General features: G+C 30.3%; 1 protein-coding gene across 1 annotated transcript; it reads left to right on the top strand.

Annotated features, from left to right (window-relative positions):
• Nucleotides 1-4,166: 4,166 nt before the first annotated feature.
• On the top strand, nt 4,167-24,792 carry LOC112638759 (sodium channel protein Nach-like). The gene is made up of 9 exons (XM_025410972.1): nt 4,167-4,360; nt 6,636-6,778; nt 7,449-7,512; nt 11,640-11,814; nt 12,307-12,452; nt 13,508-13,646; nt 16,644-16,947; nt 19,049-19,408; nt 24,686-24,792. Exons 1-9 carry the CDS (start codon nt 4,167-4,169, stop codon nt 24,790-24,792), a joined length of 1,632 nt encoding a protein of 543 aa, XP_025266757.1.
• The last annotated feature ends 1,532 nt before the right edge of the window (nt 24,793-26,324 follow it).

Raw genomic sequence — 26,324 nt, 5'->3', positions numbered from 1 at the left:
CCATTTAAAAATTTGGAGGTGACTCTTCAAGGTCAAACCAATCACACCATCTTGTGTCTCCCTCGAAACCATACGAATTTTGTCTCAAACATTTTTTCCTATCTTTTAGACTTTACGAGATATTTCAGTGGCAAAGTTATAAGTATATACAGGGTGTCCCAAAAGTCCCGGACCGGTCGAATATTTCATAAACTATGTACTTTACAAAGAAATGTTTCAGACAAAAGTTGTATGGCTTGAAGGGGGCCATCAGATAGTGGCAATGATTTGACATGGGAGAGTCATTTGAAAGTCACGTGAAGATCACTGTTAATTTCTTAAATGGAACTCCCTATTTTTTATTAAATATTCTGGTAGCTCACGTTGAGAGCTTTCCAAAACACTATAATTAAGTTAGTTTTCATTAAGTACTTTCCGAATTATGAGACTTGAGATCATTTCTTAATTTTACATAAACCGTAAAATATCTTGTAAAATATTTATTTTTCGATTATCTTACCTTAATACTTTTATGTACAAAATAATGGAAGGAATAAATTGGTGTAAAGAAAAAGCATAGTTGTTTTTAAGAAAAAAATATGTAATTTGCAATTAACAATTACATTTTTTTTTAAAAGAACTATGTGTTTTCTTTACACCAATTGATTCCTTTCATTATTTTGTACATAAAAGCATTAAGGTAAGGTAATCGAAAAATGAATATTTTACTAGATATTTTATGGTTTATGCAAAATTAAGAAATGATTTCAAGCCTCATAATTCAAAAAGTACTCATTGCAGGAGTACTTTATTATAGTGTTTTGGAAAGCTCTCGAGATGAGCTACACGAATATGTAATAAAAAATAGGAAGTTCCATTTAAGAAATTGAAGGTGACCTTTACGTCATCTTCAAATAACTCTCCAAGGTCAAATCATTGCCACTATCTGATGGCCCCCTTCAAGCCATACAACTTTTATCTGAAACATTTCTTTCTAAAGTGCATAATTTATAAAATATTCGGTTCTGGACTTTTGGGACTCCCTGTATACAGGGTGATTCAGAACTTATGGTACAAACTTTAAAAGATGGTAGAGCATACTCTAACAATCATTTTTTGTATAAGAAGAAGAACAAGTGCTTTTTTATAGCAATGTTTACAATAATTGCTCAAAATTGCGTCCACAGTAGAGTCAACAGTAATACATGCTTAGCAGCGTCGATGGAGTGATTGGCGTACAATTTCAAAGATGTCAGGTACTTTTCGCACACGTACAGTTGCAACGAATATTCAAGCGACGAGATCCTCAACTGGATTCTCATAAATGAGGATCTTCAGATGTCTCCATAAGAAATACATTGCTATAAAAAAGCACTTGTCAACGACGCTGTAAGTAAACAATTTATCTTTTCTTTCATGTCTATTTCCTGTGTTTTGCCTCATCGTGTCACTTGCGCCCATACATTCCTATACACAAAATGATTGTTAGAGTGTGCTCTACCATCCCTTAAAGTTTGTACCATGTGTTCTGAATCACCCTGTATAGAAGAAGAAATACTTGTAATATCTCTATGTCCACAGGATACATAATTTATCTCAGCAATGTTAAGTTAACACATAGAAAACATTTTAGCAAAGTGTTGACAGAAAGACAGAGACATGTTTGCATTTACATTTGCTTTAGAGAACATAATATATTGTGAAACTATAACGTATCTGGAGTAATAAGATCTAAGTGGACTATGGTCACGCAAGAAGAGCAAACAGTTTGCAGTCACCCAGTAATAACATTCTGTATATAACTAGTATATAACTAGTCCAGAACACGAGCATTTAAATTGGTATCCTTAAACATATGGTATAGACAGTGGAAAAGATATAGATAAAATATATACAGGGTGAGCCATTTTAAGTTACCCACCCCAATAACTTTTTTATTTTTAAATGTGCAACAAAATGTTTCAAATAAAAGTTGCTTGACTTCGAAGGAGACAGAAGATGGTGACAAAAATTTGATTTTGGATAGTCATTTGAAGGTCATATAAAGGTCACCTTCAATTTCTTAAATGGAATCCACTATTTTTCACTCTTAAATGGAATCTACTATTTTTCATATTCTTGTAGCTTATCTCGAGAGCTTTCCAAAACACTATAATTAAATTTCATAATTAAGTTTTCATTAAGTACTTTCCGAGTTATGAGGAGTTTCGAAAAAAATATGTAATTTGCAATTAATAATTACATATTTTGTCTTAAAAACAACTGTATGTTTTCTTTACACCAATTGATTCCTCTCATTATTTTGTACATAAAAGTATTAAGATAGGATAATCAAGAAATAAATATTTTACAAGATATTTTACGGTTTATGTAAAATTAAGAAATTATTTCAAGCCTTATAACTTAAAAAGTACTTAACGAAAAGGTAATTATACGAAAAGGTTAATTATAGTGTTTTGAAAAGCTCTCGAGATAAGCTACAAGAATATGCAATGAAAAATAATAGATTCCATTTAAGAAATTAAAGGTGACCTTTATGTGACCTTCAAATAACTAGGTTTCAAGGTCAAATTTTTGCCATTGTCTTCTATCTCTTTCGCAGTCAAGCAACTTTTATTTGAAACATTTTGTTGTTCATTCAAAAATAAAAAAGTTATTGGGATGGGTAACTTAAAATGGCTCACCCTGTATATATATATATATATTTTTTTTTCGACTACATACTGGCGAAAATAATAATAAAAACATATAAATATAAAACAATTTACATATTATTTGTAAAAATTAATTCTAAATGTGTGAGAGAGTAAAATATCGCGGCATTAAATTAGTTTACATTAGACAGAAGATTACTTTATTCATTAATATTATACATACATATATGCTGAGTTTATATTTAAGAAATATCAATATCTACTTTGATTGTTCCAAAATGTTATACAACATATTATATCAGTGCATCACAAAAGAAACAGGATATCACTTACAAAGAATTATTAATTCAGACCTACAGAAGAGTCTTCTAAAAAATTTCTCTGTTTCTTTCTATCTTACTCATCAAAAACTACATAGGGTGATATGTCACCATTGCATACCTACCCCACACTTATAAACTATTCACGAGATTGCCGGGGAAGCGACAAACGGCACAATTTCATACCCGGCGAGCGATCGTGAACGCGATATCAAAGTAGCAGAATAGTAATTGAACGATGCCAGATACACGCGATTTTGATCTCTTGTTGGATCTCTTCCGTCATAACGCGGACCACCAACACCAATCGGTCGCGCGTTTTGTAGTGCTCGATGTAAATGATGTCAGTCGTAATCCCACATGGTCGCGCGAGTGCTCGAGATATAACGTGTGTCATCTGTAACATTGCGTATAATTGCGCTTACGGGAGTTTCGTTCCCTGTTGTATACACGGATATCTTTTTGTTGATCGATCGAGCGCGGTTTGTAGTTGTTGAAACGAGAAACTCGTTTTACTATTACATGTATTTTACTAGTACATGTATTCGAGAATTTTTGATCGTTATAAACTTTAAAATTGTTTTTGCTCTACAAAATTTAAAGCGATAATTATTTGATATAATTTCGGGTGTGGGTTAAACGCGGAAGTGTTTAATAACACCTCTGTAATTAAATTTCTTATTAAATCGCTGTCTTTGAAGGTAAAACTTAATTAACAGGATAAGATAGGTGCATATATTATAGAACAATTACTCGAGAGAAAAATAAATAAGATGGGTATATTATCTGGGGAATTTTAATTATAATTTTGAGGTTTAAGATGAAACGTTATAGTATCACTTAATATTTCTTAAATATATTATCGATTTTATATAAATTTGTAAAGATAAAGCCAGATTGAGTTTAAATTTTTTTAAAAGCAACATATTTCTGTTTATAGATGTTCATATAAAAATTTCAAATATACATTGTTAATACAAATATACAAATATACATATGTTACTAATTTTTCATTATAATTATCTTTTTTCCGTTTTCAATTCTTCTACATTTTGAGTTTAATTTTTAGATGGATAATGTAGACACATACTTATAAACTTTCAATATAAAGTATGCAATAAATTAAATGATATATAATAGTATAAATAATTATTTATTTTAGATTAAAGTTTATTAATTTCTGGATTATGTAATTTAAAAAGAGTGACTTACAATGTGGGCCAAGAAAGATCAAATTAAACGTAAAAAGAATGTTACACAAGCATGGAAATCAAAAGACTTGCAGAGACCACCGATAAAATTCCGGAGTTTTAAAGTTATATTAAAATATCTGAAGTTATATTGTCAGTATTCCAGTTTAAGCAGTTTAAAATATCTCGCTGATCCTCAAAAAAGTTGGTTTGAAAGGTAACGCGTCACATTTAAAATTATATTTATTTATAATACAATTATCGAATTTTGTGTATATATATAGAAAAATCTCAAAATATATATAAAATTTTTAAATGAGTATAAATAAATTATATATTTATAAATTATATAATATTTTTATTGTGCTTATAAATTGATATAATTATCATTAAATTAAAATTTAATAATGTATAAGAACTTTTTCGCGAAAATTAACTCTAAATATTATTATTATTAAATTAATGTATCTAAAATATACTGTAAGAGAAAAACTTATATTTAGAGAATTTATATAATATACCTCTCTCCCTCTCTCTCTCTCTCTGTATCATTTTCTTGCAGAAAATATTTTATTTTGTCTTATTTTTCCTATATTTTTATACATATTTATCTAACTTCCATTTCAATTTAATTCTTTATTTTCTTTATTAACTTATTCACCGAATAGAATTTAGTTTCTTCTTTATTTTATTTACAGCTTTAAAGAAAAAGAGAAAATGTGCTGAATTATATGTGATATAGCGGGTTTTTGTATCCGATAAAGGTAACCTTTGTACAATGAAACTTTCCTCGAGCGGGATTTATTCGGATGTTATTTACTCATTTGGCGGTGTAAACTCGCACGCTCGTAAGCTCGGCACGTTAATACGATTATCTGCCCTTTATCAAAGCATTGATAAAAGCGGTTCGCGCAGACTATGCTCGCGGATTAGCCGCGAGACGCTACGGACTCGTACATTACATCGGTTCGCGCGTAAGCGCAACATATGATTAAAGTTACGCGGTATAACGAGCGTATCCTCGTTTCACGGAGAGATTAACGGTATGGCGGAGTAGGGATTCTTGAATTCATAGCGAACCGCACAAATCAGGTCGTCCACAAATCATGACCCTGTTTCGCGAATAAAACGAACGAGCGGATGCAAAAGAGGAAAAAAGAAAAAAAGTATAATATTCCGCAAAACGGTAGAGTCACGTCGCGATGTGGCGACGCTGGTTGATTTAATGTAACCTTACGCGTCATACGTGACGTTAATAGCGCCGTGTGAATACGGTAATGAACGCGTTACGATACGAACGAGAATAAATAACAGAGGCCTGCGAGGTTTTTCTTTTTAAGATGCAATAGTGATTTCCGATGAAATTTTGTGAGCTGAATTCGAATCTGGCCGCCGAATTTGCATAGCACGTCACGTTTTTGGGTAATTTGTAATTGAATGGCTTAAAAATCGCTATTTTGGCCAATTTTATGAATTTATTGCGAGGAAATCAAATTTTTTGAAATATTTCTGCCAATGGCATCGTATAATACTCACTTTCGCCTTTCAAATCCACTTTCGATTACCGCCGCACGATTTTTCTTCGCTGAGATATATAAGTATGACGTTGTAAGAAATTTATGTTAAAGAAAATTTATATAGACAATAAATCAATATGGTAGTTCCATGATGTTGAAAGTTGAAAAGACTGACATATGTCAGATTCGGTTGTCCAAAATAGTATTGTAAAGAAATATCTAATACAGTTGTTACATTTTGATAAATTTTTCTAAACTTTATGCCTTTTTATTATGATTCTATTCGCCATATTGGATGCGCCATTTTTAATTTCAAAAAGTGACAGACGGTTTAAAAATATATATTTTTATCCTAATTTTGATTCGTAGTGAAATAAAGAGGTGGCACGATTGATTTAGAATGGCTTATTAGATCCCTATGCATGACCAATCTTATAACTTGTATATTTAAGCGAAAAAAAATCGTGCGGCGAGAGGGGTAATCAAAAGTGGATTCAAAAGATGAAGGTGAGTACTATACGATGCCATTGACAGAAATATTTCAAAAAATTTGGTTTACTCACAATAAATTCATGAAATTGGCCAAAATAGCGATTTTTGGACTATTTAACTACAAATAACTCAAAAACCTAACGATTTGCTACGCAAATTCGACGGCCAGATTCGGATTCAGCCCACAAAATTACGTCAAAAATCACTATTGCATCTTAAAAAGAAATTTTGACCCCCTTTTTTACAGGCCTGTGTAATTGCTCGACTCGATGCTAATTCGTATCACACAGATTCGCAATCTTGTTTTTCGCATGTATTAAATTACTTTAAAAATGAATGAAACTATTACGATTGCAGGTTTAAAAATGTCGTATATATAATATAGAATTGGGGCAACTATTATTTTCAATAAATATATATTTGATTAAAATATTTATTTGATTAAAATTTTTTAATTTTAATTTTAATTTTAAAATTTTTCAGAGTTTTATGGGTCATAATACATTGCGTAATTACAGCTGGTCTGATATGTATGGTTTATATTTCCTATAAAGAATTTGTGACGTCGCCTATCCTGACTTCTATGGATTCGGATAGTTATGGTACTATCGATTTAAACTTCCCAGGTATGGAGATTAAGCAACTTTCTGAAATTTACGTACAATATTTAGTTATGAAGATTTATTTACTTTCTGATGTAACCATAATTATAATAATTATTTTGATATAAGCTAGTATATGAGCCATAATTTATTTCTGTTATGATTACGATTGATAAAAATATCTTTTTATATAAAAGAAGATTAGTATTATTTTCCTTTAAATAAATAGCTGCCTGAAAAATGTTACTTAAAATTTTATAATTGTAACAATTTACAAAACTATCAAAATTTTACTTTATATCAAGTGAAAGTTTTGAAAAATGAAAGATAAAAAAATAAAAACAAGAACGAAAGAAAATAATTAAATAAATATCAAAAAAATTAGTTTGATTATTGACGAAAACATCTATCAATGATAAAAACATCTTGCATTGTCATTTCTTTATTTTCTTATATACAAACATAAGTCTTCCCTAAAATAAGAAATGTTTTATTTTTGTTGTTACGTACTATACAATGTAAGTCAACAATATTAAGTAAAACGAGAAAAGTTTTTTTAAATAACATTTTATTTATAAATGGAAAAAATTTTTATATTTTGAGAGAAAAGACAATATTTTTTGTCGTTCAATATTTTTTCCAATTTTTCCATCCTACTGCACTGTTGATAAAAAACACACTGATGAATTTCCAGCAATCGCCATTTGTCCCGTTAATAGGATAAGTCGACGATCCGCGATGGAATTGGCGACCGACATGTGAGCAATTTTATATACTAAATAAACGTAAATCGCAATTCGCGTACATTAAACAATAAATGTATTCGCATGAGTAAAGGCGAAATAGTGATGCACATGCCCCAGTCCACACTAACATTTTAAATGCATGTAAATATGATGTTGCTAACAATAAATTGTATCAATTGTACCAATTGCATGACCGATCTGAATTACTCAAAGTTACATCAGCTATTTAACGCATATCATTTTCTCTATGCGCGTTAAAACGATCAATAGTTATCGGTGCAATGCGAGTCCCAAGCACGTATCCGCAAATATCCCAAATATCGGTTTGATCGCGTGAATTACTTTCAGATTACGTCAGCATAAAAGAGATCATATAAATATTTGACAGTGTCGACGATGCCCTATCAATATTACATTATGCATTATTATTAATTGTATTAACCTAAGTTTAATGTGATTGTCGGACTCCTTAACTCTTTTTGTCCCAAATGTCCATAATTTCTTCTCAACTTTCGACGCTGTAACTTTTGACCTGAACGTCGTTGAAAATAATTGAAAAAAAACATTTTTTATAGTTTAAAACCTCCTCTTTCGAATGCCGTGATCAGAATCAGCCTACAAATTGACGGAAAAAAGTTATAACTGTTTTTTTTAAAAAAATTTCAATTTTTTCGACGCCATTTCGCAAAAATCCTATATTTTGACAATGAAAAAGTTATTCCTGACCATCGCAAAATATCATAATCGCATATTTTTTACATGCCCTTTCTTATCCCGTTAGAATTTTTTTGAAAAACAAAATGGCGACTTCAAGATGGAAACATAATATCTAACTAATTTGAGGTTAGGAGTGAGTCATTTTGAGGTTAGGTATTCACAAATGATAATTCCCACTCTTTCATTCAATTTCATCAAGTTTTCAGTCATAGGTGCGAAACGGAAAAATAATCGACATTTGTGCAAAAAAATGCGGAATTCTGTATTGTCAGCGCCATCTTGAAGCCGACATTTTGTTTTTCAAAAAACTTCCAACGGGATAAGAAAGGACATGTGAAAAATACGTGATTACGATATTTTGCGATGGTCAGGAACTTTTTCGTTGTCAAAATATAGGATTTTTGCGAAACGGCGTCGAAAAAATTGACATTTTAAAAAAAAAACAGTTATAACTTTTTTTCCGTCAATTCGTAGGCTGATTCTGATCACGGCATTTAAAAGAGGAGGTTTCAAACTATAAGAAATGTCTTTTTTCAATTCTTTTCAACGACGTTCAGGTCAAAAGTTACAGCGTCAAAAGTTGAGAAAAAATTATGGACATTTGGGACGAAAAGGGTTAAATGCTTTCACATAAATTCTTGAAAAAATTATGGCATTTATATTAAAAATATTAAAAATTTTTGTAATAAGAATTAATTAGCAATACTAATTCTTATTAATTAATCAACAACAAATATTGACTATGTTATCCAGAGGATTATAAAAACACATTGCAATAACACGTAATTGATGGATATATATTCTCACTATAGATGATTATGTAACAATTGATGTGAATTCGTGGTCGATAGGTGCGAATTCATGATTGAGGATGAGTTCACGAACCATGGTGATATTCCTATAGAGAGTTTCGATTGGGATAGGATTAATTTGCCACGGTTGACGTGCGATATATACGGGAAGCTTAATTGACCGTTCAACACATCGGATTCTACTCTGCTTTTTACGATGTCCCGAGTCAATTGGCACGCCGATTATCGTTAATTCGATGCCGCGCACTTGGAACGCAACGAGAACCGATCGATGCATTGCGCATTGATGGAGAGCGTAGAATCAGCGTGGTTACGGCTCATTTAATAGGGCGTTAATGTCCCAAAATCCAGCCGTTTCGCGCGACGCTACATCGTAGCCACCCGCAAACTTTCGTCTCCGTAATGGAAGAGACATTTCCAGAATCGTTGATTCGGAACCGAAACCTTCGTGAAGTTTCGTAGGTGAACTTTCAACGTGAAAGTTTCCACCTCGTTTACGCATCGATTAATACTATTTTATTCTTACCAAATGTGTTGTTTATACATTTGTAACAAACGCTCGTTATTATTTTCACAGTATTATTTACTATAGTTTACTATTATACACTATGTTACTTACAATACTCTATCCAGCATATTTTTAATATATTTAGTATTCTTTTATACGTACATATATGCGGCATATATATATGTTGCGATAAAATAAATGACATAAACAAAAAGTTGCAAGTGCAGTGTCATCTATACACACGTCTTTTATACACAACTATCGCTTGATATTTTAAAGGCAGATTCTCTGGTCAACTTAAAAACGATTTTTCCTCAACGAAAATGTCGAGGCACTAATAGTTTTCGAGTTATAATTGATTGAAAATAAAGAGTTTTTCGCAAACTAAGCCTTATGGGAATAAAATATTAATAAAGTTACATTCTTTAGTTAATTTTTGGTAGAGTTTACTTTAATAGAATTTTAATTTAAGACTTAGTTAGAAAGATACATGATGACAAAAATTGGGAATATGCAAAAAATAATGATCTCCCTCGACATTTTCGCTGAGGAAAAATCGTTTTTAAATTGACCAGAGAATCTGCCTTTAAAATATCAAGCGTTAGTTTCGGGACCCTGTATGTACAAATATGCATACAGGGTGGTTTAAAAGTGGAAACGGTCAATTATTTTCGAAAATAGTGGTCCTGTGGAAAAATGTTTCAGACAAAAGTTGTAGGGTTTTAAGTGACGCATTACACAGTAATATGACTATAACCTTGAAGAATGTTGTTAAGGTCACGTCAAAATCACCTTCAATTTCTTAAACAGAAACCCCTATTTTTTATTACATATTCTTGTAGCTTATCTCGAAAGCTTTCCAAAACACTATAATTATTAGTTTTCACAAATTTTAGAAAAAATATGTAATTGTTAATTGCAAATTACATATTTTTTTCCTCGAAACAATTATGTGCTTTCTTTACACCAATTGATTCTTCTCATTATTTTGTACATAAAAGTATTAAGATAAGAAAATCGAAAAGATAATGGAAAAATGAACATTTTTCTAGATATTTTATGGTTTATGTAAAATTAAGAAATGATTTCAGGTCTTATAACTCGGAAAAGTACTTTTTTATAGTGTTTTGAAAAGCTCTCGAGGTATGTTATAAGAATATGTAATTAAAAATGGGGGGTTCTATTTAAGAAATTTAAGATGACCTTCACGTAATCTTAACAATACTCTTCAAGGTCATAGTAATATTACTGTGTAATGTATCACTTAAAATCTTACAACTTTTGTCTGAAACATTTTCCCACAGGACCATTATTTTTGAAGATAATTGACCGTTTTCAGACTTTTAAACCACTCTGTATAGAGTGGTATATACAGGGTGTTCATTTTAAAACTTTTCGCCTGTTTATTTTATGATTGACTATTTTTTGCAAAAAATGTCAAAAAACGTCAATTGTGTTTTCGAGAAGAACATTTAAGTACATTAAATGCAACGAAATTTTTTCATCCTTTTCATCGGGGTAGCTACCTCTTCAAAAATCTTAAATGGCAATAGAAGTCAAGTGGTATATTATTTTAAAAGTCTTTTGATTCTTGGTACAACTCTCTTTCTCTTTTTTTTTATTTAAATAAATATTTTTCGAGAATTTGCACTTGGAAGTTTTAGGTGCCAAAAATATTTTATACAAAAATTTGGAGTAGAATTTATTTGTCATTTATTATAATAAGTTCAAAATAGTCTCCATTGTTTTCTAAACAATGTAATTAAAAATTCCTGCGAAACAATAAGCATTAAAATACAATTACATTATTTTAATGTACATTAGATTAATGCTTAGAAAATTATACAAGCTTCTCGTGTTGATGGATGGAGAGAATGGTATGCATAAGTAAATTTTTATGACGCCATTAAATATCATCCGTTATATGTACTTATTAAGCTGTTGATTAAATAAGTTTACTAGGGAAGTGTTGTGCGAGTTATTATGGTCGCGTACATATATAAAGGATATGCTTAGATATTATCGTGCACTTATTAAAAATATCTTTGACTACATTACATGATATCTTTGTTTAAAACATACGTGATTTTTTCTGAACTTAGTTTTAAATCAAACGTCACAAAAATGTCAATGGATGAAATCCTCAACTTGCTGAAGCAATTAGGCAATCTTTATGCTTCCAATTTCGTCATGGAAGAAAATCGTGATAAGGAAATCGATCAACTTTTAACGACTTATTACAACGGGTTTTATGACGTTACCAATGTAATGAAAAATGTACGTATACAAAATTAATATTATATTTCAAATTCGACACATTAAAATTCTATCTACAAAATTTCTTTTTTTTATAACTCTCTTGTAATTAAATAACTAATAATTTCATATTTTTTAAATTTTACTGTTAAATAATATAATGATGGAAAATATAATAATTGAATTCAAACTTGTCGAAGATAATTAGATAATTTCTTAAAAAGCATGATTACATTCGATTTTTTTATTTAAGTACTGCCCACATAAATTCAACTTTTAATTCTACTTTTAATTCAACTTTTGATTCTAAAAAATAAAAATCATTTATATACGAAAGCGATTGCAATATTTTATTCATTTCATGGGATATAGTTGTACGTACACATTAAATGCAGAGGTTTCTCGTGGAAATCAATTAAAACGTTATATGCATGATACTTCGCGTGCCGATTGTTGTTTCTGTCGTACGAGTTGTTGTCGGCAATTCATGTGTTGTACGCTTAAATTTTCCAGCTGACACCGCAATGCATGACGATGCTACTGAAGTGTAAACTGCACGGGACCTACAGAAACTGCTCAACACTTTTCGAATTTCGCAAGACGCAAGACGGATTCTGTTGCACCTTTAATTACATACGTGAAAGCGACGACATTCCCACGTGAGTATCCCATGTCTTTAGAATAGACAACATGCAGTAGTTTAACCGCTTACTAGACTAGTGTACTAGTTAACACATTCCCTAAATCTACTATAGCGTATAATATGAAAATGTTCTTATTTCATTTATTATATCTTAACTTTTAGAGTAAATATATTATTATGAAAAAAAAAAATATATATATATATATATATATATTTAAAAATAGTTATTTTAAATAATTATGTGTATAGACACACACACACATATACAATTTTTAATTATATATTTAAAAGTAGTACGTCGCAAATTGATTTATAATGCAAACTACATTACTTTTAATAAATTGCCCATGATGTTGGTCGATTAGATCGCAGTTTATCGATTGTATCGCAGAAAAATGGTACTGCCATTTATTTTAATTTTCTTTATACATACATGACATATTGCAAGAATTAAATGCCACGACCTGACCTTTATAAAATGTTTCATGTGTCCTTCTAATTTATTTTTTTTTTGTATATCAATAATGTAGTTACATTCCTTTATCGGCCAGTGCAATATAAAAAAAATTAACGAATTAAATTTTTATTGAAATTAATTAAGAAATACAAGTTATCTATTTTATAAAGTATATATTTGCCAATATCTATCAAATTAATCAGCAACTTTGTTACTATTGAGGCATTAAAAAAGCTTAGTTATATATATTTTGTTTGATATTTAGAATGTATCGCTGCGAAACAATAATAATAAAATATAACATATGTTGTTTATATTTTATCAATTTATTCACATACACAAACTTTCTAATGGTAAAGTATATTTTGTATGTTACAGAATATTAATATTGCAAATACAAGCGTAGTTTTTCGCGTTGAATAAAAAGACTTACATATTTTAATTACTTTATATGAGTAATTCATAATAAACAAATAATGAGAAATATAGATCAATTTAATGCTTTTTTTATGAAAAATGAATAAGGATTATTTAGTTTAAAAATCTATAACGCTATTAAATATAAGCTTTAACTTCTTAAAAATTTAATAGCTATGATTATCTTCTGTTAACAGATTGAATGATATGTTTAAAGCGAACATGAGTTATACACATAAAGTAGAAGATCTTGGGATAGAACACGGTCTAACAGTCGTACTGGATCCATTTTTGGATGATTATTTTTATCCCATAATGCCTGTTGAGGGTTGGAAGGCAAGTAAAAGCGGTTTCAAATATCATTTAAAAAGACCAATTATCGAGAAAACCAAATAGTGACTTTTAATATTTGACATTTGCCAGAATGATTTCATTTTCGTTAAAAATAAATCTGCTATAAAAATAAATTTATTCATTACTCATGCGAGATTAAAATCGCTAGCAAATTTCTGGCAAATTTATTCTTTTTTAATTAACCAAAAAAATAATTTTGTTTAGTTCACATTGTAAGAAACTACACAATTATTACAAAATATTTCACTTAATTGGATTAACATGTTTTTATTATTGATGTAAAAATTTTGTCATAAACTATTGTTATTTAAAATAATTACAGAAGAATTTCACAAATTAATTTATGGTAATTCTATTAAATTGTAGAAACTTAATTTTTTTGTATGTATCAAATAAATTTTTGTAGAATAATTTTTTCAAATTATTCTTAATTAACTTTTAAAATTACATTTGAATATTTAAAAAGTAATACACACATATATATATATATATATATATATATATATATGTATATAGTCTAAATATTATATTATTTCGCAAAATCAAATTAAGAATATTTTTAGTTTTCTGCACACAAATCTAATATACGTATAATTTAAAAAATCTCTTGTGAAATTATCTGAAAATATCTTCATCTATGTGAACTGCGAAAACGAACCATATTTAACTTATAACGAGTTATTACCACAAGTGTTGAATATGAAAAGGGGTTAATCGAGCGAAATGAAGATTTATTCTCTCAGTGTTTTATCATACCAAAGTAGCGTTAATGTTCGATTTTACATCAAAGTATCATAAAATATATTCATGTTTTGAATACATTTGATACACATAATTGGTAAATAATAGCTCACTCATTATGCATGGTAATTGTCTAACGATTAATTAGTTTCAAGAATAAAGCTATTGTTATGAAATAATATATCAGTGTTATATTTATACAAATCTATAAAAGGAAAAATGAAAAGAAGTAGATTGTAAAATCTTATTCTTTATTTATTTTCAAGCTATTGCAAAATTGTACTTAATCAAGCTGATATTAAGATTATAATAGATAATAGAATTGATTAATTTGATTATAAATACTACACTTGGATGATAATAAAGATATTGAGATAAAAACATTTAATAAAAAAATTATTAAATTATAATTTATAAAATATTAATATAAATATTAAATATAAATATTAAATTATATACCAACTTCAAGAAATTAATTTAAAAAATTAATTTAGTTAGCAAAAAAGTGCAAGAGATTTAATATACTCCATACATTATAAACGAACTTTTTTCAATATCATTTTTAGACAAGTAATTTTTTAATCATTATAATGTTTGATACAGAATATAACAATTTTGCATATTAATTAAGAAATAATTAATTAAAAAATATAAAATATATATCATATGCATTCAATATATTTCAATTAAATTATGGTATTTATCAAATCTATTCTTGTAATAAAGATAATCTAGTAGCTACATTGTGCCTTGAACGTTTTCCATACTTACTATGTCATTATAAGCCACTTGTGCTTCATTCTCCCATAATGCAAAGCGATAAAAAACTCGCAAAAGTCATTAGCAGTACGATATAATCGCGCGCGTCCTTCACTTCATATTTACAGTGTAGTCTGTTGTTAGATTATAACGGCCCTTTATAAAGAATTCATATTTTCCGTTACGTGCTAAAAAATATTATTTTTGTCGTATATTTTCTATTGAAATTTAGCTGCATCGCAAGATCAACTAGATTCTTTAAAAGAATATTTCAATAAGCATGATTATTATAAATTTATATATATATTCTTTTTTTTTAAATCATAAAAGATTATCTATTATTTTCAATTTTATTTTGATTAATGTTAAATATATAGCAATTATATATATATAATCAAAATCAAATGTTTTTACATCAAAATTGAACTTTATATAAGTCTTAGTCTCTTTATATCAAATAAATCATATATAAATAATTATTATCTATAATTATCATAATATATAGCTTGATACATGTGTCATTCTATAAATATTTTATTAAATAATTTTTTTAAATTAAAAATATGTGTACATATTTCTCTCTATAAATAAAAATCAAAAATCAAATTTAATATCAACTGATTATGTGTTTGCTATTAGTTAATTTAAGGAGATTTGATTTACAACATGCCAGACTTATGTATAAAATATCTTTTTAAAATATCTGATATAAATATTTTGAAAACATTAACATACCTTAAAAATTTCAAAATAACTAAAACAAGCTATTTTTTATATTTTCAATTAATTAATTTTTTATATTAATACAAACTTTTCGAGGTTTGCTTTTGCACTTTAGTAATAAACATCGAAATATTTTTATAATTACATACAAGTGCAGCAAGAAATAGCATGACTTCATTATAGCATTTTAAGAAATATCAGTGACATATTAAATAATTAATACAGAAATAAATCAGTATATTACATAAATTATAATGTCTCTTTGCATAGCATAGTGTAAAAAGAATATGCAATCTAACGTTCTAGAAATTGTGAAATTCTTCCAAAAAAATGTGATTGAATAAAAAAACACATTGTATATAATGTTTATATTAATATGTTACGAGTAAATCTTATGTATAAATGTTTTGAATGAATTATTCTCACATTAAACTCTAACGATCATCTGAATATAATTCAATGACGTCCTATTTAATCTAACCAAATAATACCAAATAGGAAATCGGATATTATCCGAGAAACCAAATATTCTCGAGTATTTCGTTAGCAAACATAACAAAAATGATACTATTTAGTATTATTATACCTCCTATAATTTGCAATTGCATTTCTCATCATAATTTATTATATCAAGTATTCTATCAAAAAAATTTACTAGAATACACAAATTAGAAAGAGAGAGAGAGAGAGAGAGAGAAAGACAAATAAAAATTTAATAAAATAGATAGAGAAATAGATCTTTATTATATTTTGCAGATTATCGTGTTTAATCCTACCGATTATGCGGATGTATCCAGCGGTGGTGTCACAGAAGTACTCGCAATGCCTCTCACCGAAACGTACATAGATGTAACCGCTACATCTTTTTTCAGCACTAACATTATCAAAAATTTCCCTGTAAATCAACGCAATTGCATTTTCTCGGAAGAGATACACAATGAACATACATTTGGCAAAATCTATACTTACAGTGATTGTATCGTCGATTGCAAGATTCATGACATGCAAAAACTTTGCAACTGCAGACCGTTCTTCATCCCACGTCGTGGCGAGGAAGAATGTCAGTAAGAATATATGTTACTAATATTCTTTAATTTGTTAAACTAACTTTTTATCGCAAAAAATATTTAATGTAGAAATATAAAATTTTATTAAAAATTATTAAGTAATCAAAATTTTAACGTTATTATTTAACGCTATTATTTTTATATTTTATATTTTATATATACAGAGTGTCAGGAAATTTTTTACAGTCCCGAAGTGTGAAGGTAGATTTGTTCAAATTAAGAAGGAAAGCATCCTATACTATTTTGCAATATTCGCAATAATTAACGAAAAATTAATTAAAGAAGATCAGCCAATCTGCGTGAGTAAAAGCGCGTGGTGACAAAAGTCATCTCACTGTAATCTTATACCAGGCGCGCGACGAAGCGGTAAGTGGAGAAGGAGTGGTGAGTGAGGCCTGGATTCACGACTCCTTCGCCTAGGGTGCGTTCCGAATTACGCATGAAGCGCGTAGACTGTATAGAAAATCATTCCGATTTGATCAATACGCACATTGGTAGCGCTTTGATAGCACAGACATCTATATATACACTAGACTGCTAACTCCACTGAAATACATGGTTCTGAAAAGTATGTACAGAATTCTTGCGCATGCATGAGACGCAAAGGAGAATATATGCATACGTATATACGTGTGCCAGCAGGTACTCACAGCATCTATATATATATTATATATATATATATATATATATATATATATATATATATATATATATTTGCACGTACCGGTACACGCAATTTATTCTATACATTCGAATAATATTCATAAATAATATGTTTTTCAGTCTTTTTTGATTATATATATATATATATATATATATATATATATATATAGTAAATTATATAGTAAATTATTATAAATAAATACCTACATATTTATCTTATGAAAAATGGAAAATAGTTTAAAGAATAAAAATTTGTGAGAAATAAATTAAAAATATATAAAATAATTATTTATTTATTTATTATTTATTTTACTACATAAAATGATGATCGAATCGTAAGAAAAAAATTTTTTAAGTATATTCTAAATTTTATGTTTACTTTATTAAATTGTTTACTTTATTAAATTTTGTTTATTTTATAAATTTTATATTTACATTTTTTATGTAAATTTAATTATATCTCAATTTTATATACATAATATTCTATAATAGAAGTAAAACTTGTTAATAGGGAAATAAAATAAATATAAGTTTAGTAAAAAAATAATAATTTTATTAAAGATGTTTTACACATTATTCTCTATAAAATAAAATGTTTTGTTAATTGAAACTTTTTTCTACAAAGTTTGAGAATTTCTTGTAAATAACATTTGACATAAGACTGTAATCTTATTTTAATGTATCGAGAATGAATTAAAATTAAAAAAGTTGTTTATTCTCTGTAAAATAAAATTTGTTTTGTTAATTGAAATCTTTTTCTACAAGGTTTGAGAATTTCATATAAATAATATTTAGCATAGGAATGTAATCTTATTTTAATGTATCGAGAACTAACTAAAATTAAAAGTCGTATTTTATAAATATTCTTTTCATTTATTCGCATGTATCCATGTGGTGCATCAGCCATACTAGATGATATCATCACGTGATCACATCACATGATCATTTGTCCCCCTTACGTAATACATGACATTTGGAGACAACTTTTATGCACGATATACAGGGTGATTTCGAACAAGCGTTACTCTTTAAAGTGTCAAATTCTTGAATTAATTCTAAGACGATTTTCCCTTTATCAAAATTTTCTACGAGGCTTAGTTTTTAAATTATTAAAAAAAATAGTTTTCAAATTACGGAACGAATAGAGATAGACAGGGACGGCGGAATTCACTGTCCGATGCAAGCGATCATGTGGGGCACTCGACGCGATCAGCTGATTGCTGCACACGATGAGTGTAACAATCAGTGTGTGTGTGTGTGTGTGTGTGTGCGCGCGCGCGCGCGCGCGTGTGCGTGTGCGTGTGCGTGTGCGTGTGCGTGTGTATAGCATAATACAGAAATATATTGCTACTGATAAGGAAAACATCCATTACAATGTATCATCTCCGAAGGCTATATCATCTTTGTGTGTGACTCATACTGAAACACTAGACTTGACTACAAAAGCTGAAAGACTGTTAGAAGATATCAATAATAGATCATCTACACCTATAGAAGATGAAGTTACCTTGTGCTCAAACTGGCAAACATCTACAAAGATTATACACAATCCTCGTTTCGTTAATGAAATCAGAACACCACATTTAGGTACGCCAAGGAAAGCCCGAAGGGCTTTGCAATTTGTAAAATGGACTATTATACAACAAAAACAAAAAATAAAAACTCTGCAGCAAGCTCGAAATAGATTAATCGCTCATGTCACGACGATGAAAGGTTTAATTAAACATTTAAAACAAAAGAATTTACTATCTGAAGCAGCTACGGATTTCATACACAAAAAATATATTAGACGTGAGTTTACAAAATTAATCCATTTTAATCATCAATAAAAATTGTCTTATATATTAAATTGTATATATTAAAATTTATTTATCCCTTTATCATCCTAATATAATAATCCGTTTACCATTCTACTAAACTAAAATAATGCACTTTATATATTATACAAATATATTTATATTCTAATATAATGCCATTTATAATGCTTTGGCATCTGTTACTCATTTCAGCTGAGATACACATTATTTGGATTCCGTAAAGCTCATATGCGCGTATTTTTCTACAATAAACGTTACGTTTACTGTAGAAAGTGAGCGCATATGCACTTTACGGAACGCAATCAGCCATTGTAACTTATAGCATTCATAATGTATTTGACGCATGCGCAAAGAGGACGAGTATCATTCTATACTTTTCTCTCTCGCACAGACTTTGGATACACTTTCGGTGCTGGCATTCCTCCTCCATGTCTATATACTCAAAGCGACCGATGACAAGCAGGTCAGGTTAGTACTAGCACCTCTAGCGCTGCCAAACATAAACGTATAGCATTACGCGCTACCGTGTGTCTTATAATCAGCTGCAGCTTCCGCATTGTGAATGCGATAGTTTAGAAAATCCAAAATCTGTAGTATTCTATTCGGTTTGTGTAAATAATTTATTAATATTTATTTTGCTTTATCTCCTTTTTGCAAGCGAAATGTTCCATGTAAAAATATGTTAGTCGCTCAGAAAAGAGCGGATTATCTTTGGTCGCTCTGAGAAGAGCGGATTTAAATAAATCTGTAATATTATTCGGTTTTTTAAAATAATTTACTAATATTAATTTTGCTTTGTCTCCTTTTTGCAAGCAAAATGTTCCATGTAAAAATATGTTGGTCGCTCTGAAAAGAGCAAATTATCTTTGATCGTTTTGAAAAGAGCGGATTTAAATAAGATTTATAATAGGTGCTCGAAATGAGCACCATCCATTCTAATGCATGCTCTCATGCGTTTCAGTAAATTATTTTGGACGTTCTCCATCATTTTGTCTTCGATGGCCCAAATAGCATGTCATAATCGTGTATCTAATTCGTCGACATCTTCGGGAAGCGTTTTGTAAATTATTTCCTTACAATATCCCCATTAAAAAAATCGAGAGGGTTGAAATCCGAAGATCTTGCAGGCCACCGTATCGGGCCATATCGATCCATCCAACGTCCAGGAAATTACTCGTTTAAATAATTTGTTACAACTCTGGCGTTGTGTGGTCCATCACGTCTTGTTGAAAAACAATCTTGTTTCTGTCTAATAATGGAATTTCTTTTAAAAATTCCGGCAGATTATCTCTTAAAAATTCTACGTATGTTTGGCCTGTTAAAATATCTGGCAGAATAACTGGACCAAGTATGTGAGTTCCCATTATTCCAGCCCACAAATTCATCTTCCAGCGAACTTGGAAATTTCTTTGTCGCGTGACTCTGGGATTTTCTTCGCTCCAAAAATGCATATTGTGTGTATTAAAAATTCCTTCTTGTGTAAAAAACGATTCATCGCTGAATATTATATAAGAAGGAAATCTAGGATTTTGATCCATTTTTCGTAGAAAATTTTCACAAAACGTTCATCTTGTGTGAATCTTCTGCTCGCAAATGTTGCACGCGAGTATAATGAAATGGATGCAACTTTTCCTCTTTTAATATTCTTTGTACAGTTGCATAAGATAAATTGTGTTCTCGAGCAATCACCCGAATACTTTATTCGGGATTATTCTCGAAAGCACGCAGAACTTACTCCGTATTTCGTACATTTCTTACATCGCGATGTCTCCCAGTGTCGTGTTTGTTTAAAAAGACACTGCCAGTTTCGTACAGCCTCTGAGCTACTCGAAGTATTACGGCAGCGGATGTCTTGCTCGATTCGGATTCAATTCTGTGTGTCTTTTCGCAGCTACACGATATTGCCCATGACTGTATTTATACGATCCTCGCAGGGGGTCCATACCCCCTCCGCGTCTTCCGCGACGAATCCGCGACACGCGACTCGCGACTCGCACATAGACTGCTTCTACTCTCGATTTGAGGCAGTTGATGTGTTGATGTGTTTATGCGATCTATGCGTTTCATGTGTAATTCGGAACGCAATAACTGATAACAGATTTTTTGTAACGACGAAAAAACAACAATTATATGAATTTCCAATTTTAATTGAAGAGACTAATGAAATAATAACTTTGTTTTTAAATAAAAATGATATTTAGAAAGCAAACCAAGCTAATATTAATATATTATTTTACTTCGATTTATTATTTTATTATTTTATTTTATTTATATTTATTATTTACTTATATTTATATTTATTATTATTAATATTTATTTATGTTTATATCTATTATTATTTATTTATATTTATATTTATTATTTATTTTTTTATTTTATTTGTATTTATTATTTTGTTCTATTTTTATTTATTTTTTTTACTATTTTACCATTTTTAAATCGTATTAGCACATAGAATGTGCAGACATCGTTCCGAATTAAAGCGCTTCATGCGCATTGATAAAACGGAAGGATTTCGAAGCGCTGCGCAACAGTAATGCAGTCTATGCGTTACATAGGTAAATCGGAACGCACCCCTAGTATAAGGTTACAGTGAGACCGTCTTCGCCGCCACGCGCATTAACCGATCTTCTTTAATTAATTTTTCGTTAATTATTGCGAATATCGCAAAATAGTATAGGACTTTCCTTTTTAATTTGAGCCAATGTATCTTCACACTTTGGGACTGCGAAATTTTCCTGATACCTGTATATACAGTGTGTTATTTTAATCTCTCTAAGCAAATATTTCGGAAAATAATGAAAATTCGAAAAAATGTTTTAGACAAAAGTTGTATGGTTTCGAGGGGGACATAAGATGGTACCATTAGTGTGACCTCGAAGAGTCATCTGAAGGTCACGTGAAGGTCACCTTCAATTTTTTATAAATAGAACTGCCTACTTTTTATTACATATTCTTGCAGCTCATCTCGAGCTTTTCAAAACAGTGTAATGAAGTATTTCTTTATTAAGTACTTTTCGAGTTATGAGACTTAAAATTATTTCTTAATTTTACATAAATCATAAAATATCTAGTAAAATATTCATTTTTCGATTATCTTACCTTAATACTTTTATGTACAAAATAATGAAAGGAATCAATTGGTGTAAATAAAAAACAGTTATTTTTAAGGAAGAAATATATAATTTGCAATTAACAATTACATATTTTTTTTAAAAACAACTATGTTTTTTCTTTACACCAATTGATTCCTCTCATTATTTTGTACATAAAAGTATTAAGGTAAGATAATCGAAAAATGAATATTTTACTAGATATTTTATTGTTTATGTAAAATTGAAAAATTATTTTAAGCCTCATAACTTGGAAAGTACTTAATGAAAAAATGTTTAATTATAGCGTTTTGAAAAGCTCTTGAGGCAAGCTACAAGAATATGTAAAAGTATATAGAATGTTGCGTTTAAAAAGTTGGAGGTGATTTTCACGTGACCTTCAGACTGACTCTTTTAGGTCAAACTAATGGCACCATGTTATGTTTCCCTGGAAACCATACAACTTTTGTCTGAAATATTTTTTTCGAATTTTCATTATTTTCCGAAATATTTGTCTGCGGAAATTAAAATAAAACCCTGTACACACACACACACACACACACACAACACACACACACAAAACACACACACACACACACACACACACACACACACACACACACACACACACACACACACACACACACACACACACACACACACACACACACACACACACACACACACACACACACACACACACACACACACACACACACACACACACACACACACACACACACACACACACACACACACACACACACACACACACACACACACACACACACACACACACACACACACACACACACACACACACACACACACACACACACACACACACACACACACACACACACACACACACACACACACACACACACACACACACACACACACACACACACACACACACACACACACACACACACACACACACACACACACACACACACACACACACACACACAATCTTATATATGTATATGTATGTATCTTGTATATGTATATGTATGTATGTATGTGTGTCTATGTGCACAACGTATAAGGAATTTTAATTAACTAATTAATTAATGACAAATTGATGCAATATGTTTTCTTATATTGATTCTTTAATCTTTTGTGTTGTTTGATCTTTTTATAAAATCTTAAGACGCTTATTTTAAAAGCTATTTATTTAACATATTAATATTTTAGAATTAAATATAGAATCTTAGTAAAATTTATAAAATATACAATTTTTGAATTACTTTCGAGATAAATAATTACATTGCTTTGTGAATAAAAATTTTTATTATTACATCAAACTTTCTTAAGAATTTCTGTTGCATGGCATTTTTAGATTAATTTTTTTTTTAAGTATGCCAATTGGCATCCTACAATCAAGCCAGTCATGCATGATCGTTTTATGATTTTCCTTTGAAGGTGTACGAGATTCAGTATGCTTGTCATCTCAGCGATGAACATACACTATTCTTAATTTATATCCACTTAGCACGTATGACGCAGTGATGGTAGGCCGGGCGACTTTTTCGCGCATGCGCAGTAGTAATCATAGGAAAGCAACGGTGTATCAGATAACGGATTATGGGCGCTGAAGTTTTGGCGGGCAAGCTGAGGTTGGAAAGAAGTCCTGAGTCCCGAGTGAATGTTATAGTATTTTAAAGTACAGGGAGAAAAGTGATTAGTGAAATGAAAGTGTGCTGTTGGTCGCTCGTAAAAATTTTTTAAAAATTTTCTTTCAGAAATTTATTTAAGGGCAATCAGTGACACACCTTTTGCTTCTACTAGATACTTCGTTAACGCCGCGTTCGCGGCACATGCGCGAAAAAGTCACCCGGCCTACCATCACTGGTATGACGTATATATTTTATATTCTTTGATTCTTTACTGGAACAAGTCGGTAGGCTTAGTTCTCTTGAGTCGTCTCAATTGTCCCCTAGTATTTAATAGCCGTACTACTTCAGTGTTTTGATGACTTACTAGGCGTGATTCGTGGCTCTTAGCAACCATTGTTATTTCTTCTTCAACAGTAGTAATGTTGAATATCACTTCTAATATCAGAGTTACGTATGTATCAATGGGCATTAACAATCTCTCTTAGTACTTTGTTTTAAAAAATTTGAATCTTATTGATATTTGACACTTTGCTACAGCCCCAAAGCTGTATACCATAGGTCCATACAGGTTTCATAATTTACTTATAGAGCATGAGTTTGTTATGGATAGACAGTTTGGATTACCGTCCGATTATCCAAAATAATTTTCTTTTGATAGTTTTGAGTTGCTTTATCTTGATCAGGATATGCTCCTTCCAGCTGAGCTTAGCATCAAGAGTCATACCAAAATACTTTACTATGTTAGCATACGAAATGCGCTGTTGATTGATGGTAATTGAGAGTGGAAACTCCCGCTTGTTAGTGAAGTTAATGTGCTGTGATTTCTTTTACTTCCATTTAATTTAATATGCCACTGTTTAGCCAATCTATGATCTTATTAACGGCACTTTGTAATTTATTAGTGGCGTATCGTGTGTTAATTCCAACTGTTAATATTGAAGTGTCATCTGCAAAGGCTATCTTAGTGCCTTTGTATTTTGGTATATCAGTATAAAGCAGATACAAGGTTGATCCCAGAACACTGCCTTGCGGGACATCAGCTGTAATTTTTCTAAGAGTATGCATTCTCGTAGCGAACACGAAAGCATCTGTCTGAGATATAGGATTTTAGCAGTAGGCTGTATGCTGTGGTACATTCGAAGCTTGTGCTCAAGCCCTTTATGTCATATTTTGTCAAAGGCTTGTGCAACAAGAAGATGGCTGAACAGACCCTTATTTTCTGCCAGCGCCTTCTCAATATCCCGGGTTATCCGATGTACTTAGTCTATCGTAGAATGTTTATCGCGAAAACCAAATTGATGAGCAAGAATAAGTTAAACTGATTCAATAAAAGTTTTTCGTATGCTTTGGAGATGATCGGCAGCAAGGAGATTGGTCTGTAGGACGTAACTTCCTCAGGTGGTTTACCAGGCTTTGGGATAGTGACGAGTTCAGCTACTTTCCATTGCCTAGGGACATACCACAGCCTGAACGAGGCATTGAATAGATGTGTTAGTTTCATTATTCCGCAGAAAGGTAGCTCTTTCAGCATTTGTGCTGTGATTAGATCATGGCTGGAAGCTTTTTTTGTATCTAGGCACTTGATGATTTCCCAAACCTCCTTGATACTAGAGTTATAGGTATATCATTATCGCAGTCCCTAACGATGAGTTTTTCTTTTGCTGTCTATCTTGGGTGCGATTCAAACACTTTTTCCAGATGATCCGCGTGAACGTCGGCCTATTCCTGGTTACTTTTTGTCCAAGCATTATTGTTTTTCTTAATTGGTGAAGCACTAAGGATAGAACATCTAATGCGTTTAGCTTCCATAGCGAATAATCGGTATCTTTTTCATCAATAAGGTTCTCGAGATAGCTTGTAATACATGCATTTTTTATGTTATTTAATAGTCTTTTTAGCTGCTGGTTGAGATTATTAAACACATTTTTATTTGCAGGATATCTTGTTTACTGCTATTTCCTCCGTGCTCTTCTTTTGCCCAAAATTAGTTGTTTTATTTCCAGGGAATAATTTTTCCTTGAAGCACGTTGTTTTAGTTGGTTTAGTTCTGGTGTGCTTTTTTTTGCAGCTTGCTGCAGTAGTTCTGTGAGCAGTTTAGCATCGTTTTCAAGCTGCTCCTTAGTTTTAAGCGGGAGAACAATTGAGCATTGAAAACAATTGAGTTTTCTAAGTATTC

The sequence above is a fragment of the Camponotus floridanus genome, unplaced genomic scaffold (genome assembly GCF_003227725.1).
Source record: "Camponotus floridanus strain SB8 unplaced genomic scaffold, Cflo_v7.5 scaffold362, whole genome shotgun sequence".
NCBI classification, from domain to species: Eukaryota; Metazoa; Arthropoda; class Insecta; order Hymenoptera; family Formicidae; genus Camponotus; species Camponotus floridanus.
The sequence above is the reverse complement of the archived record's forward strand: the minus strand, read 5'-3'. Positions and strand labels throughout refer to the sequence as shown.

Coding starts and splice junctions, on each gene's coding strand:
- LOC112638759 (XM_025410972.1), top strand. CDS start 4,167: ATGTGGGCCAAGAAAGATCAAATTAAACGTAAAAAGAATGTTACACAA. Junction 4,361..6,635: donor CAAAAAAGTTGGTTTGAAAG/GTAACGCGTCAC, acceptor AAAATTTTTCAG/AGTTTTATGGGTCATAATAC. Junction 19,409..24,685: donor ACACAAAAAATATATTAGAC/GTGAGTTTACAA, acceptor ACTTTGCTACAG/CCCCAAAGCTGTATACCATA.